The sequence below is a fragment of the Oncorhynchus gorbuscha genome, unplaced genomic scaffold (assembly GCF_021184085.1).
Source record: "Oncorhynchus gorbuscha isolate QuinsamMale2020 ecotype Even-year unplaced genomic scaffold, OgorEven_v1.0 Un_scaffold_2402, whole genome shotgun sequence".
Lineage (NCBI taxonomy): Eukaryota > Metazoa > Chordata > Actinopteri > Salmoniformes > Salmonidae > Oncorhynchus > Oncorhynchus gorbuscha.
In genome coordinates this window covers 19288-35000 of record NW_025746924.1, presented here as the reverse complement: position 1 = coordinate 35000, position 15713 = coordinate 19288, and the positions used below count along the sequence as shown (strand labels likewise).

General features: G+C 48.2%; 1 protein-coding gene across 1 annotated transcript in view; it reads left to right on the top strand.

Annotated features, from left to right (window-relative positions):
- LOC124025742 (low-density lipoprotein receptor-related protein 3-like) overlaps positions 1-15713 on the top strand; it is a gene marked incomplete at both ends in the record, with an annotated part of 48763 nt that overhangs the window by 15454 nt on the left and 17596 nt on the right. Inside the window, 2 exons of the mRNA XM_046339076.1 lie at positions 4731-4924; positions 6497-6697. Coding sequence (XP_046195032.1) covers positions 4731-4924; positions 6497-6697 — 395 coding nt within the window. The remainder of the gene's footprint in view (positions 1-4730; positions 4925-6496; positions 6698-15713) is intronic.

The window sequence follows — 15713 nt, the reverse complement described above, 5'->3', positions numbered from 1 at the left end:
ATAACAGCTGTGGGGTTCACCTTCTCTATCTAACTACCGTCTGGCATCGATGGAGTCACTGATAACAGCTGTGGGGTTCACCTTCTCTATCTAACTACCGTCTGGCATCGATGGAGTCACTGATAACAGCTGTGGGGTTCACCTTCTCTATCTAACTACCGTCTGGCATCGATGGAGTCACTGATAACAGCTGTGGGGTTCACCTTCTCTATCTAACTACCATCTGGCATCGATGGAGTCACTGATAACAGCTGTGGGGTTCACCTTCTCTATCTAACTACCATCTGGCATCGATGGAGTCACTGATAACAGCTGTGGGGTTCACCTTCTCTATCTAACTACCATCTGGCATCGATGGAGTCACTGATAACAGCTGTGGGGTTCACCTTCTCTATCTAACTACCATCTGGCATCGATGGAGTCACTGATAACAGCTGTGGGGTTCACCTGCCTATCTAACTACCATCTGGCATCGATGGAGTCACTGATAACAGCTGTGGGGTTCACCTTCTCTATCTAACTACCATCTGGCATCGATGGAGTCACTGATAACAGCTGTGGGGTTCACCTTCTCTATCTAACTACCGTCTGACATCGATGGAGTCACTGATAACAGCTGTGGGGTTCACCTTCTCTATCTAACTACCGTCTGACATCGATGGAGTCACTGATAACAGCTGTGGGGTTCACCTTCTCTATCTAACTACCGTCTGGCATCGATGGAGTCACTGATAACAGCTGTGGGGTTCACCTTCTCTATCTAACTACCATCTGGCATCGATGGAGTCACTGATAACAGCTGTGGGGTTCACCTTCTCTATCTAACTACCATCTGGCATCGATGGAGTCACTGATAACAGCTGTGGGGTTCACCTTCTCTATCTAACTACCATCTGGCATCGATGGAGTCACTGATAACAGCTGTGGGGTTCACCTTCTCTATCTAACTACCGTCTGGCATCGATGGAGTCACTGATAACAGCTGTGGGGTTCACCTTCTCTATCTAACTACCGTCTGGCATCGATGGAGTCACTGATAACAGCTGTGGGGTTCACCTTCTCTATCTAACTACCGTCTGGCATCGATGGAGTCACTGATAACAGCTGTGGGGTTCACCTTCTCTATCTAACTACCGTCTGGCATCGATGGAGTCACTGATAACAGCTGTGGGGTTCACCTTCTCTATCTAACTACCGTCTGGCATCGATGGAGTCACTGATAACAGCTGTGGGGTTCACCTTCTCTATCTAACTACCGTCTGGCATCGATGGAGTCACTGATAACAGCTGTGGGGTTCACCTTCTCTATCTAACTACCATCTGGCATCGATGGAGTCACTGATAACAGCTGTGGGGTTCACCTTCTCTATCTAACTACCGTCTGGCATCGATGGAGTCACTGATAACAGCTGTGGGGTTCACCTTCTCTATCTAACTACCGTCTGGCATCGATGGAGTCACTGATAACAGCTGTGGGGTTCACCTTCTCTATCTAACTACCATCTGGCATCGAATGGAGTCACTGATAACAGCTGTGGGGTTCACCTTCTCTATCTAACTACCGTCTGGCATCGATGGAGTCACTGATAACAGCTGTGGGGTTCACCTTCTCTATCTAACTACCATCTGGCATCGATGGAGTCACTGATAACAGCTGTGGGGTTCACCTTCTCTATCTAACTACCATCTGGCATCGATGGAGTCACTGATAACAGCTGTGAGAGAAAAACACAGCCAGTTTGCTTTTTACAGTGTGGGATGAAAGGAGAGGTGCACTAAGCACAGCTTGTCCTATTTCACCCCAGGACGACGTGTCACGGATCAATAAGCAGATATTGAGTACGTTAGTAAAGCTGTCTGCCATTAATCTGTATTGGCAGAAGACATTGATGAGCGTCGCCCTGTCCCCAACACCACAGATTAATCAGGGTAGTTTGTTGTTGGGTAGTTTGTTGTTGGGTGGTTTGTTGGGTAGTTTGTTGGGTAGTTTGTTGGGTGGTTTGTTGTTGGGTAGTTTGTTGTTGGGTAGTTTGTTGTTGGGTAGTTTGTTGTTGGGTAGTTTGTTGTTGGGTAGTTTGTTGTTTGGTGGTTTGTTGTTGGGTAGTTTGTTGTTGGGTAGTTTGTTGTTGGGTGGTTTGTTGGGTAGTTTGTTGTTGAGTAGTTTGTTGTTGGGTTGTTTGTTGTTGGGTAGTTTGTTGTTGGGTGGTTTGTTGTTGGGTAGTTTGTTGTTGGGTAGTTTGTTGTTGGGTAGTTTGTTGTTGGGTAGTTTGTTGTTGGGATAGTTTGGTGGGTGGCTTGTTGTTGTTTGGTTTGTTGTTGGGTGGTTTGTCATTGGGTAGTTTGTTGTTGGGGTAGTTTGTTGTTGGGGTAGTTTGTTGTTGGGAGGTTTGTCTGAAGTTTCACAGCCTTTCACTTTCTCCTATTTTATGGAATGGAGTGGAATGTTTTATGTTCAGCCTTGGTGACAGTGGAATGTTTTATGTTCAGCCTTGGTGACAGTGGAATGTTTTATGTTCAGCCTTGGTGACAATGGAATGTTTTGTGTTCAGACTTGGTGACAGTGGAATGTTTTATGTTCAGCCTTGGTGACAGTGGAATGTTTTATGTTCAGCCTTGGTGACAGTGGAATGTTTTATGTTCAGCCTTGGTGACAGTGGAATGTTTTATGTTCAGCCTTGGTGACAGTGGAATGTTTTATGTTCAGCCTTGGTGACAGTGGAATGTTTTATGTTCAGCCTTGGTGACAATGGAATGTTTTGTGTTCAGACTTGGTGACAGTGGAATGTTTTATGTTCAGCCTTGGTGACAGTGGAATGTTTTATGTTCAGCCTTGGTGACAGTGGAATGTTTTATGTTCAGCCTTGGTGACAGTGGAATGTTTTATGTTCAGCCTTGGTGACAGTGGAATGTTTTATGTTCAGCCTTGGTGACAGTGGAATGTTTTATGTTCAGCCTTGGTGACAATGGAATGTTTTGTGTTCAGCCTTGGTGACAGTGGAATGTTTTATGTTCAGCCTTGGTGACAGTGGAATGTTTTATGTTCAGCCTTGGTGACAGTGGAATGTTTTATGTTCAGCCTTGGTGACAGTGGAATGTTTTATGTTCAGCCTTGGTGACAGTGGAATGTTTTATGTTCAGCCTTGGTGACAGTGGAATGTTTTATGTTCAGCCTTGGTGACAGTGGAATGTTTTATGTTCAGCCTTGGTGACAATGGAATGTTTTGTGTTCAGACTTGGTGACAGTGGAATGTTTTATGTTCAGCCTTGGTGACAGTGGAATGTTTTATGTTCAGCCTTGGTGACAGTGGAATGTTTTATGTTCAGCCTTGGTGACAGTGGAATGTTTTATGTTCAGCCTTGGTGACAGTGGAATGTTTTGTGTTCAGCCTTGGTGACAGTGGAATGTTTTGTGTTCAGCCTTGGTGACAGTGGAATGTTTTGTGTTCAGCCTTGGTGACAGTGGAATGTTTTATGTTCAGCCTTGGTGACAGTGGAATGTTTTGTGTTCAGCCTTGGTGACAGTGGAATGTTTTGTGTTCAGCCTTGGTGACAGTGGAATGTTTTGTGTTCAGCCTTGGTGACAGTGGAATGTTTTGTGTTCAGCCTTGGTGACAGTGGAATGTTTTGTGTTCAGCCTTGGTGACAGTGGAATGTTTTATGTTCAGCCTTGGTGACAGTGGAATGTTTTGTGTTCAGCCTTGGTGACAGTGGAATGTTTTGTGTTCAGCCTTGGTGACAGTGGAATGTTTTGTGTTCAGCCTTGGTGACAATGGAATGTTTTGTGTTCAGCCTTGGTGACAGTGGAATGTTTTGTGTTCAGCCTTGGTGACAGTGGAATGTTTTATGTTCAGCCTTGGTGACAGTCGTATATGTTTCCAAAAAGACACATTCCATATTTGGTCGTATTAGTTGATGTGTACTCTAGCTCTGACATGGGAATGCAGTTTTACTTCCAAAGAGCTTTCTACACTCTAGTGTTTAGGGCTGATGACAAACTGATTACTTCCAAATAGCTTTCTACACTCTAGTGTTTAGGGCTGATGACAAACTACTTCCAAAGAGCTTTCTACACTCTAGGGTTTAGGGCTGATGACAAACTGTTGTCAGTAATGTGTCTGTTCCTCCAGGTCCCCTGGGCCAGTCCAGTTGTCAGAGGGATGAGTTCCTGTCTGTAGTTTGTAGTAATGTGTCTGTTCCTCCAGGTCCCCTGGGCCAGTCCAGTTGTCAGAGGGATGAGTTCCTGTCTGTAGTTTGTAGTAATGTGTCTGTTCCTCCAGGTCCCCTGGGCCAGTCCAGTTGTCAGAGGGATGAGTTCCTGTCTGTAGTTTGTAGTAATGTGTCTGTTCCTCCAGGTCCCCTGGGCCAGTCCAGCTGTCAGAGTGATGAGTTCCTGTCTGTAGTTTGTCAGTAATGTGTCTGTTCCTCCAGGTCCCCTGGGCCAGTCCAGTTGTCAGAGGGATGAGTTCCTGTCTGTAGTTTGTAGTAATGTGTCTGTTCCTCCAGGTCCCCTGGGCCAGTCCAGCTGTCAGAGGGATGAGTTCCTGTCTGTAGTTTGTAGTAATGTGTCTGTTCCTCCAGGTCCCCTGGGCCAGTCCAGCTGTCAGAGTGATGAGTTCCTGTCTGTAGTTTGTCAGTAATGTGTCTGTTCCTCCAGGTCCCCTGGGCCAGTCCAGCTGTCAGAGGGATGAGTTCCTGTCTGTAGTTTGTCAGTAATGTGTCTGTTCCTCCAGGTCCCCTGGGCCAGTCCAGCTGTCAGAGGGATGAGTTCCTGTGTGGTAACGGTAAATGTCTTCCCCGGACGTGGCGCTGTAACGGCCTGGATGAGTGCGGCGACGCTACCGACGAACGGAGCTGTGCCCCCCCTCCGACCCCTCCCCGCACCTCCCTCTGCCCACCCGGCACCGCCCCCTGTACCCAGGCCCAGGTAGGTAACCCAGAGGTTAGGGAAGCAGGCCAGCAACCAGAGTAGAAACTCTGATAGGAACAATGCTCTACACTGGGCCGACCTATTGCTTCCTACGTCTCGGGGGGGATTGGGAAGACCCATTGCTTCCTACGTCTCGGGGGGTTGGTGGGTTGACCCATTGCTTCCTACGTCTCGGGGGTTGGTGGGTTGACCCATTGCTTCCTACGTCTCGGGGGTTGGTGGGTTGACCCATTGCTTCCTACGTCTCGGGGTTGGTGGGTTGACCCATTGCTTCCTACGTCTCGGGGGATTGGGCCGACCCATTGCTTCCTACGTCTCGGGGTTGGTGGGTTGACCCATTGCTTCCTATGTCTCGGGGGTTGGTGGGTTGACCCATTGCTTCCTACGTCTCGGGGGGTTGGTGGGTTGACCCATTTCTTCCTACGTCTCGGGGGATTGGGTTTACCCATTGCTTCCTACGTCTCGGGGGGTTTGGGCCGACCCATTGCTTCCTACGTCTCGGGGGTTGGTGGGTTGACCCATTGCTTCCTACGTCTCGGGGATTGGGCCGACCCATTGCTTCCTACGTCTCCGGGGGTTGGTGGGTTGACCCATTGCTTCCTACGTCTCCGGGGATTGGTGGGTTGACCCATTGCTTCCCTACGTCTCGGGGGGATTGGGCCGACCCATTGCTTCCTACGTCTCGGGGGATTGGGTTGACCCATTGCTTCCTACGTCTCGGGGGATTGGGTTGACCCATTGCTTCCCTACGTCTCGGGGGATTGGGCCGACCCATTGCTTCCTACGTCTCGGGGGGATTGGGTTGACCCATTGCTTCCTACGTCTCGGGGGGATTGGGTCGACCCATTGCTTCCTACGTCTCGGGGAGGATTGGGCCAACCCATTGCTTCTTACGTCTCGGGGGGTTGGTGGGTTTACCCATTGCTTCCTACGTCTCGGGGGTTGGTGGGTTGACCCATTGCTTCCTACGTCTCGGGGGTTGGTGGGTTGACACATTGCTTCCTACGTCTCGGGAGGATTGGGCCGACCCATTGCTTCTTACGTCTCGGGGTTGGTGGGTTTACCCATTGCTTCCTACGTCTCGGGGGTTGGTGGGTTGACCCATTGCTTCCTACGTCTCGGGGTTGGTGGGTTGACACATTGCTTCCTACGTCTCGGGGGGATTGGGTTGACCCATTGCTTCCTACGTCTCGGGGGGATTGGGTTGACCCATTGCTTCCTACGTCTCGGGGGTTGGTGGGTTGACACATTGCTTCCTACGTCTCGGGGGATTGGGTTGACCCATTGCTTCCTACGTCTCAGGGGGTTGGTGGGTTGACACATTGCTTCCTATGTCTCGGGGGATTGGGTTGACCCATTGCTTCCTACGTCTCGGGGGATTGGGTTGACCCATTGCTTCCTACGTCTCGGGGGATTGGGTTGACCCATTGCTTCCTACGTCTCGGGGGGGGTTTGGGCCGACCCATTGCTTCCTACATTTCGGGGGGGGGGGTTGTGAGTATAAAATAACACATTTCCGTTCCCAGAGACAATAATAAGGAACGATAAAGTGGTGTTCTTCTCCTCCAGTCCACTCGCTGCCTGCCCCCTTCGCTGCGCTGCAACGGAGCCCGGGACTGCCCCGATGGCTCGGACGAGGCAGGGTGCCCCGACACGGCCTGCGGGAAACGCCTGGGGAACTTCTACGGAACATTCGCCTCCCCGGACTTCTTCCGTCCCAACCGCAGCGCTGTGGGGGAGCTGAGGTGCTCCTGGCTACTGGACACTCAGGTAGGGAGGAGTTCAACACCTTTACACAATCTGATGGTTGCTAGGGACGATTATTTAACCTTTAACTAGGTAAGTCAGTTAAGAACAAATTCTTATTTACAATGACGGCCTACACCGACCAAACCCGGACGACGCTGGGCCAACTGTCTGCCGCTCTACGGGACTCCCGATCACGGCCGGTTGTGATACAGCCTGGATTCGAACCAGAGTGTCTGTAGCGACGCCTCTAGCGCTGAGATGCAGTGCCCTTCGCCACAGATGAATCCGTTCATCGTAGTTTGTATTTTTCCAAATAAATACGTTAATAAACCATAGTTTTCGTGGCAAAATATATTAAGACGCGTGCTGACTGATCTATAGCAGAGTTAGAGATGAACACATGCTGACTGATCTATAGCAGAGTTAGAGATGAACACATGCTGACTGATCTATAGCAGAGTTACATTTACATTACATTACATTTAAGTCATTTAGCAGACGCTCTTATCCAGAGCGACTTAGTTAGAGATGAACACATGCTGACTGATCTATAGCAGAGTTACACAGCTGAACACATGCTGACTGATCTATAGCAGAGTTAGAGATGAACACATGCTGACTGATCTATAGCAGAGTTACACAGCTGAACACATGCTGACTGATCTATAGCAGAGTTACACAGCTGAACACATGCTGACTGATCTATAGCAGAGTTACACAGCTGAACACATGCTGACTGTGTCATGCAGGTGATAGAGAACCCAAAAGCGACTTAACAGAAACAGAGTTTATTCAAGTCCAAACAGGGAATAACAGAAATCCTCTAGTCTGTAGAGGGGAATAACAAGAGAAGCGGCCACAGACTGCAGGTCGCTTCGGGTAGGCGCAGGCCGTAGTAGACAGAGACACCTGCTCACACGCAGCATCTGATGAAGGCAAAAAACACGACAGGACAGGGCGAAACACAATCACAGCATGGTGAATACAAAACAAGGAACCGACGGGACAGGAACGGAACACAAAGGAATAAATAGGGACTCTAATCAGGGGAAAGGATCGGGAACAGGTGTGGGAAGACTAAATGATGATTAGGGGAATAGGAACAGCTGGGAGCAGGAACGGAACGATAGAGAGAAGAGAGAGCGAGAGAGTGAGAGAGGGAGGGGGAGAGAGAGGGATAGAAAGAGAGAAAGAACCTAATAAGACCAGCAGAGGGAAACGAATAGAATGGGGAGCACAGGGACAAGACATGATAATAAATGACAAACATGACAGTACCCCCCCACTCACCGAGCGCCTACTGGCGCACTCGAGGAGGAATCCTGGCGGCAACGGAGGAAATCATCGATGAGTGAACGGTCCAGCACGTCCCGAGACGGAACCCAACTCCTCTCCTCAGGACCGTAACCCTCCCAATCCACTAAGTATTGGAGACCCCGTCCCGAGAACGCATGTCCATGATCTTATGTACCTTGTAAATAGGTGCGCTCTCGACAAGGACGGGAGGGGGGAGGGAAGACGAACGGGGTGCGAAGAAAGGGCTTAACACAGGAGACATGGAAGACAGGATGGACGCGACGAAGATGTCGCGGAAGAAGCAGTCGCACAGCGACAGGATTGACGACCTGGGAGACACGGAACGGACCAATGAACCGCGGAGTCAACTTACGAGAAGCTGTCGTAAGAGGAAGGTTGCGAGTGGAAAGCCACACTCTCTGGCCGCAACAATACCTTGGACTCTTAATCCTGCGTTTATTGGCGGCTCTCACAGTCTTCCCCGCAGACAAAGGCAGACCGGTAATGAAGTCTAAGGCGATGTGAGACCATGGTCGAGAAGGAATGGGGAGCGGTCTGAGACGACCGGCAGGAGGAGAGTTACCCGACTTAGTCTGCGCGCAGTCCGAACAAGCAGCCACGAAACGGCGCGTGTCACGCTCCTGAGTCGGCCACCAAAAGCGCTGGCGAATAGACGCAAGAGTGCCTCGAACACCGGGATGACCAGCTAACTTGGCAGAGTGAGCCCACTGAAGAACAGCCAGACGAGTGGAAACAGGAACGAAAAGGAGGTTACTAGGACAAGCGCGCGGCGACGCAGTGTGCGTGAGTGCTTGCTTAACCTGTCTTTCAATTCCCAGACTGTTAACCCGACAACACGCCCATAAGGAAGAATCCCTCGGGATCAGTAGAAGCCACAGAAGAACTAAACAGACGGGATAAGGCATCAGGCTTGGTGTTCTTGCTACCCGGACGGTAAGAAATCACAAACTCGAAACGAGCGAAAAACAACGCCCAACGAGCTTGACGGGCATTAAGTCGTTTGGCAGAACGGATGTACTCAAGGTTCTTATGGTCTGTCCAAACGACAAAGGAACGGTCGCCCCCTCCAACCACTGTCGCCATTCGCCTAGGGCTAAGCGGATGGCGAGCAGTTCACGGTTACCCACATCATAGTTGCGCTCTGATGGCGACAGGCGATGAGAAAAATAAGCGCAAGGATGAACCTTATCGTCAGACTGGAAGCGCTGGGATAGAATGGCTCCCACGCCTACCTCTGAAGCGTCAACCTCGACAATGAATTGTCTAGTGACGTCAGGAGTAACGAGGATAGGAGCGGACGTAAAACGTTCTTTTAGAAGATCAAAAGCTCCCTGGGCGGAACCGGACCACTTAAAACACGTCTTGACAGAAGTAAGAGCTGTGAGAGGGGCAGCAACTTGACCGAAATTACGAATGAAACGCCGATAGAAATTAGCGAAACCTAAAAAGCGCTGCAACTCGACACGTGACCTTGGAACGGGCCAATCACTGACAGCTTGGACCTTAGCGGAATCCATCTGAATGCCTTCAGCGGAAATAACGGAACCGAGAAAAGTAACGGAGGAGACATGAAAAGAGCACTTCTCAGCCTTTACGTAGAGACAATTCTCTAAAAGGCGCTGTAGAACACGTCGAACGTGCTGAACATGAATCTCGAGTGACGGAGAAAAAATCAGGATATCGTCAAGATAGACAAAAACAAAGATGTTCAGCATGTCTCTCAGAACATCATTAACTAATGCCTGAAAAACAGCTGGCGCATTGGCGAGACCGAACGGCAGAACCCGGTACTCAAAATGCCCTAACGGAGTGTTAAACGCCGTTTTCCACTCGTCCCCCTCTCTGATGCGCACGAGATGGTAAGCGTTACGAAGGTCCAACTTAGTAAAGCACCTGGCTCCCTGCAGAATCTCGAAGGCTGATGACATAAGGGGAAGCGGATAACGATTCTTAACCGTTATGTCATTCAGCCCTCGATAATCCACGCAGGGCGCAGAGTACCGTCCTTCTTCTTAACAAAAGAACCCCGCCCCGGCCGGAGAGGAAGAAGGCACTATGGTACCGGCGTCAAGAGACACAGACAAATAATCCTCGAGAGCCTTACGTTCGGGAGCCGACAGAGAGTATAGTCTACCTCGAGGAGGAGTGGTCCCCGGAAGGAGATCAATACTACAATCATACGACCGGTGAGGAGGAAGGGAGTTGGCTCGGGACCGACTGAAGACCGTGCGCAGATCATGATATTCCTCCGGCACTCCTGTCAAATCGCCAGGTTCCTCCTGAGAAGTAGGGACAGAAGAAACGGGAGGGATGGCAGACATTAAACACTTCACATGACAAGAAACGTTCCAGGATAGGATAGAATTACTAGACCAATTAATAGAAGGATTATGACATACTAGCCAGGGATGACCCAAAACAACAGGTGTAAACGGTGAACGGAAAATCAAAAAAGAAATAGTCTCACTGTGGTTACCAGATACTGTGAGAGTTAAAGGTAGTGTCTCAAATTTGATACTGGGAAGATGACTACCATCTAAGGCAAACATGGGCGTAGGCTTGTCTAACGGTCTGAAAGGAATGTTATGTTTCCGAACCCATGCTTCGTCCATGAAACAACCCTCAGCCCCAGAGTCAATCAAGGCACTGCATGTAGCACCCGAACCGGTCCAGCGTAGATGGACCGACATAGTAGTACAAGATCTAGATGAAGAGACCTGAGTAGTAGCGCTCACCAGTAGCCCTCCGCTTACTGATGGGCTCTGGCCTCTTACTGGACATGAATTAACAAAATGTCCAGCAACTCCGCAATAGAGGCACAGGCGGTTGGTGATCCTCCGTTCCCTCTCCTTAGTCGAGATGCGAATCCCTCCCAGCTGCATGGGCTCAGTCTCAAAGCCAGAGGAGGGAGATGGTTGCGATGCGGAGCAGGGAAACACCGTTGATGCGAGCTCTCTTCCACGAGCCCGGTGACGAAGATCTACCCGTCGTTCTATGCGGATGGCGAGAGCAATCAAAGAGTCCACATCTGAAGGAACCTCCCGGGAGAGAATCTCATCCTTAACCACTGCGTGGAGTCCCTCCAGAAAACGAGCGAGCAGCGCCGGCTCGTTCCACTCACTAGAGGCAGCAAGAGTGCGAAACTCAATAGAATAATCCGTTATGGACCGTTCACCTTGGCATAAGGAAGCCAGGGCCCTAGAAGCCTCCCTACCAAAAACTGAACGGTCAAAAACCCGAATCATCTCCTCTTTAAAGTTCTGGAACTTGTTAGAGCAATCAGCCCTTGCCTCCCAGATAGCTGTGCCCCATTCTCGAGCCCGGCCAGTAAGGAGTGAAATGACGTAAGCAACCCGAGCTCTCTCTCTAGAGTATGTGTTGGGTTGGAGAGAGAACACAATCTCACACTGCGTGAGAAAGGAGCGGCACTCAGTGGGCTGCCCGGAGTAGCAAGGTGGGTTATTAACCCTAGGTTCTGGAGGCTCGGCAGGCCAGGAAGTAACGGGGTACTGTCATGTTTGTCATTTATTATCATGTCTTGTCCCTGTGCTCCCCATTCTATTCGTTTCCCTCTGCTGGTCTTATTAGGTTCTTTCTCTCTTTCTATCCCTCTCTCTCCCCCTCCCTCTCTCACTCTCTCGCTCTCTCTTCTCTCTATCGTTCCGTTCCTGCTCCCAGCTGTTCCTATTCCCCTAATCATCATTTAGTCTTCCCACACCTGTTTCCGATCCTTTCCCCTGATTAGAGTCCCTATTTATTCCTTTGTGTTCCGTTCCTGTCCCGTCGGTTCCTTGTTTTGTATTCACCATGCTGTGATTGTGTTTCGCCCTGTCCTGTCGTGTTTTTTGCCTTCATCAGATGCTGCGTGTGAGCAGGTGTCTCTGTCTACTACGGCCTGCGCCTACCCGGCGACCTGCAGTCTGTGGCCGCTTCTCTTGTTATTCCCCTCTACAGACTAGAGGATTTCTGTTATTCCCTGTTTGGACTTGAATAAACTCTGTTTCTGTTAAGTCGCTTTTGGGTTCTCTATCACCTGCATGACAGAAGTCGCTGGGTCCATTCCTTGGTCGGTTCCTTCTGTCATGCAGGTGAAAGAGGACCCAAAAGCGACTTAACAGAAACAGAGTTTATTCAAGTCCAAACAGGGAATAACAGAAATCCTCTAGTCTGTAGAGGGGAATAACAAGAGAAGCGGCCACAGACTGCAGGTCGCTTCGGGTAGGCGCAGGCCGTAGTAGACAGAGACACCTGCTCACACGCAGCATCTGATGAAGGCAAAAAACACGACAGGACAGGGCGAAACACAATCACAGCATGGTGAATACAAAACAAGGAACCGACGGGACAGGAACGGAACACAAAGGAATAAATAGGGACTCTAATCAGGGGAAAGGATCGGGAACAGGTGTGGGAAGACTAAATGATGATTAGGGGAATAGGAACAGCTGGGAGCAGGAACGGAACGATAGAGAGAAGAGAGAGCGAGAGAGTGAGAGAGGGAGGGGGAGAGAGAGGGATAGAAAGAGAGAAAGAACCTAATAAGACCAGCAGAGGGAAACGAATAGAATGGGGAGCACAGGGACAAGACATGATAATAAATGACAAACATGACAGACTGATCTATAGCAGAGTTACACAGCTGAACACTTGCTGACTGATCTATAGCAGAGTTAAAGAGATGAACACATGCTGACTGATCTATAGCAGAGTTAGAGATGAACACATGCTGACTGATCTATAGCAGAGTTACACAGCTGAACACATGCTGACTGATCTATAGCAGAGTTAGAGATGAACACATGCTGACTGATCTATAGCAGAGTTAGAGATGAACACATGCTGACTGATCTATAGCAGAGTTACACAGCTGAACACATGCAGACTGATCTATAGCAGAGTTTCACAGCTGAACACATGCTGACTGATCTATAGCAGAGTTAGAGATGAACACATGCTGACTGATCTATAGCAGAGTTACACAGCTGAAGACATGCTGACTGATCTATAGCAGAGTTACACAGCTGAACACATGCTGACTGATCTATAGCAGAGTTAGAGATGAACACATGCTGACTGATCTATAGCAGAGTTACACAGCTGAACACATGCTGACTGATCTATAGCAGAGTTAGAGATGAACACATGCTGACTGATCTATAGCAGAGTTACACAGCTGAACACATGCTGACTGATCTATAGCAGAGTTAGAGATGAACACATGCTGACTGATCTATAGCAGAGTTAGAGTTGAACACATGCTGACTGATCTATAGCAGAGTTAGAGATCAACACATGCTGACTGATCTATAGCAGAGTTAGAGATGAACACATGCTGACTGATCTATAGCAGAGTTACACAGCTGAACACATGCTGACTGATCTATAGCAGAGTTACACAGCTGAACACATGCTGACTGATCTATAGCAGAGTTACACAGCTGAACACATGCTGACTGATCTATAGCAGAGTTATAGATGAACACATGCTGACTGATCTATAGCAGAGTTAGAGATGAACACATGCTGACTGATCTATAGCAGAGTTAGAGATGAACACATGCTGACTGATCTATAGCAGAGTTACATAGCTGAACACATGCTGACTGATCTATAGCAGAGTTACAAAGCTGAACACATGCTGACTGATCTATAGCAGAGTTAGAGATGAACACATGCTGACTGATCTATAGCAGAGTTACACAGCTGAACACATGCTGACTGATCTATAGCAGAGTTACACAGCTGAACACATGCTGACTGATCTATAGCAGAGTTAGAGATGAACACATGCTGACTGATCTATAGCAGAGTTAGAGATGAACACATGCTGACTGATCTATAGCAGAGTTACACAGCTGAACACATGCTGACTGATCTATAGCAGAGTTAGAGATGAACACATGCTGACTGATCTGTAGCAGAGTTAGAGATGAACACATGCTGACTGATCTATAGCAGAGTTAGAGATGAACACATGCTGACTGATCTATAGCAGAGTTACACAGCTGAACACATGCAGACTGATCTATAGCAGAGTTTCACAGCTGAACACATGCTGACTGATCTATAGCAGAGTTAGAGATGAACACATGCTGACTGATCTATAGCAGAGTTACACAGCTGAAGACATGCTGACTGATCTATAGCAGAGTTACACAGCTGAACACATGCTGACTGATCTATAGCAGAGTTAGAGATGAACACATGCTGACTGATCTATAGCAGAGTTACACAGCTGAACACATGCTGACTGATCTATAGCAGAGTTAGAGATGAACACATGCTGACTGATCTATAGCAGAGTTACACAGCTGAACACATGCTGACTGATCTATAGCAGAGTTAGAGATGAACACATGCTGACTGATCTATAGCAGAGTTAGAGTTGAACACATGCTGACTGATCTATAGCAGAGTTAGAGATCAACACATGCTGACTGATCTATAGCAGAGTTAGAGATGAACACATGCTGACTGATCTATAGCAGAGTTACACAGCTGAACACATGCTGACTGATCTATAGCAGAGTTACACAGCTGAACACATGCTGACTGATCTATAGCAGAGTTACACAGCTGAACACATGCTGACTGATCTATAGCAGAGTTATAGATGAACACATGCTGACTGATCTATAGCAGAGTTAGAGATGAACACATGCTGACTGATCTATAGCAGAGTTAGAGATGAACACATGCTGACTGATCTATAGCAGAGTTACATAGCTGAACACATGCTGACTGATCTATAGCAGAGTTACAAAGCTGAACACATGCTGACTGATCTATAGCAGAGTTAGAGATGAACACATGCTGACTGATCTATAGCAGAGTTACACAGCTGAACACATGCTGACTGATCTATAGCAGAGTTACACAGCTGAACACATGCTGACTGATCTATAGCAGAGTTAGAGATGAACACATGCTGACTGATCTATAGCAGAGTTAGAGATGAACACATGCTGACTGATCTATAGCAGAGTTACACAGCTGAACACATGCTGACTGATCTATAGCAGAGTTAGAGATGAACACATGCTGACTGATCTGTAGCAGAGTTAGAGATGAACACATGCTGACTGATCTATAGCAGAGTTAGAGATGAACACATGCTGACTGATCTATAGCAGAGTTACACAGCTGAACACATGCTGACTGATCTATAGCAGAGTTAGAGCTGAACACATGCTGACTGATCTATAGCAGAGTTACACAGCTGAACACATGCTGACTGATCTATAGCAGAGTTACACAGCTGAACACATGCTGACTGATCTATAGCAGAGTTACACAGCTGAACACATGCTGACTGATCTATAGCAGAGTTAGAGATGAACACATGCTGACTGATCTATAGCAGAGTTAGAGATGAACACATGCTGACTGATCTATAGCAGAGTTAGAGATGAACACATGCTGACTGATCTATAGCAGAGTTAAAGAGATGAACACATGCTGACTGATCTATAGCAGAGTTAAATATGAACACATGCTGACTGATCTATAGCAGAGTTACACAGCTGAACACATGCTGACTGATATATAGCAGAGTTAGAGATGAACACATGCTGACTGATCTATAAGCTCCGTCAAAACAGAAGCTTGTTTAGTTGTCTGTCACAATGGAAAATCACTGAAATTAGTTATTTTTGATTTTTAAGTTTTTTAATCAATACGTTTGCCCTCGGTCGACTACTTGATGGATCTAACTCAGTCC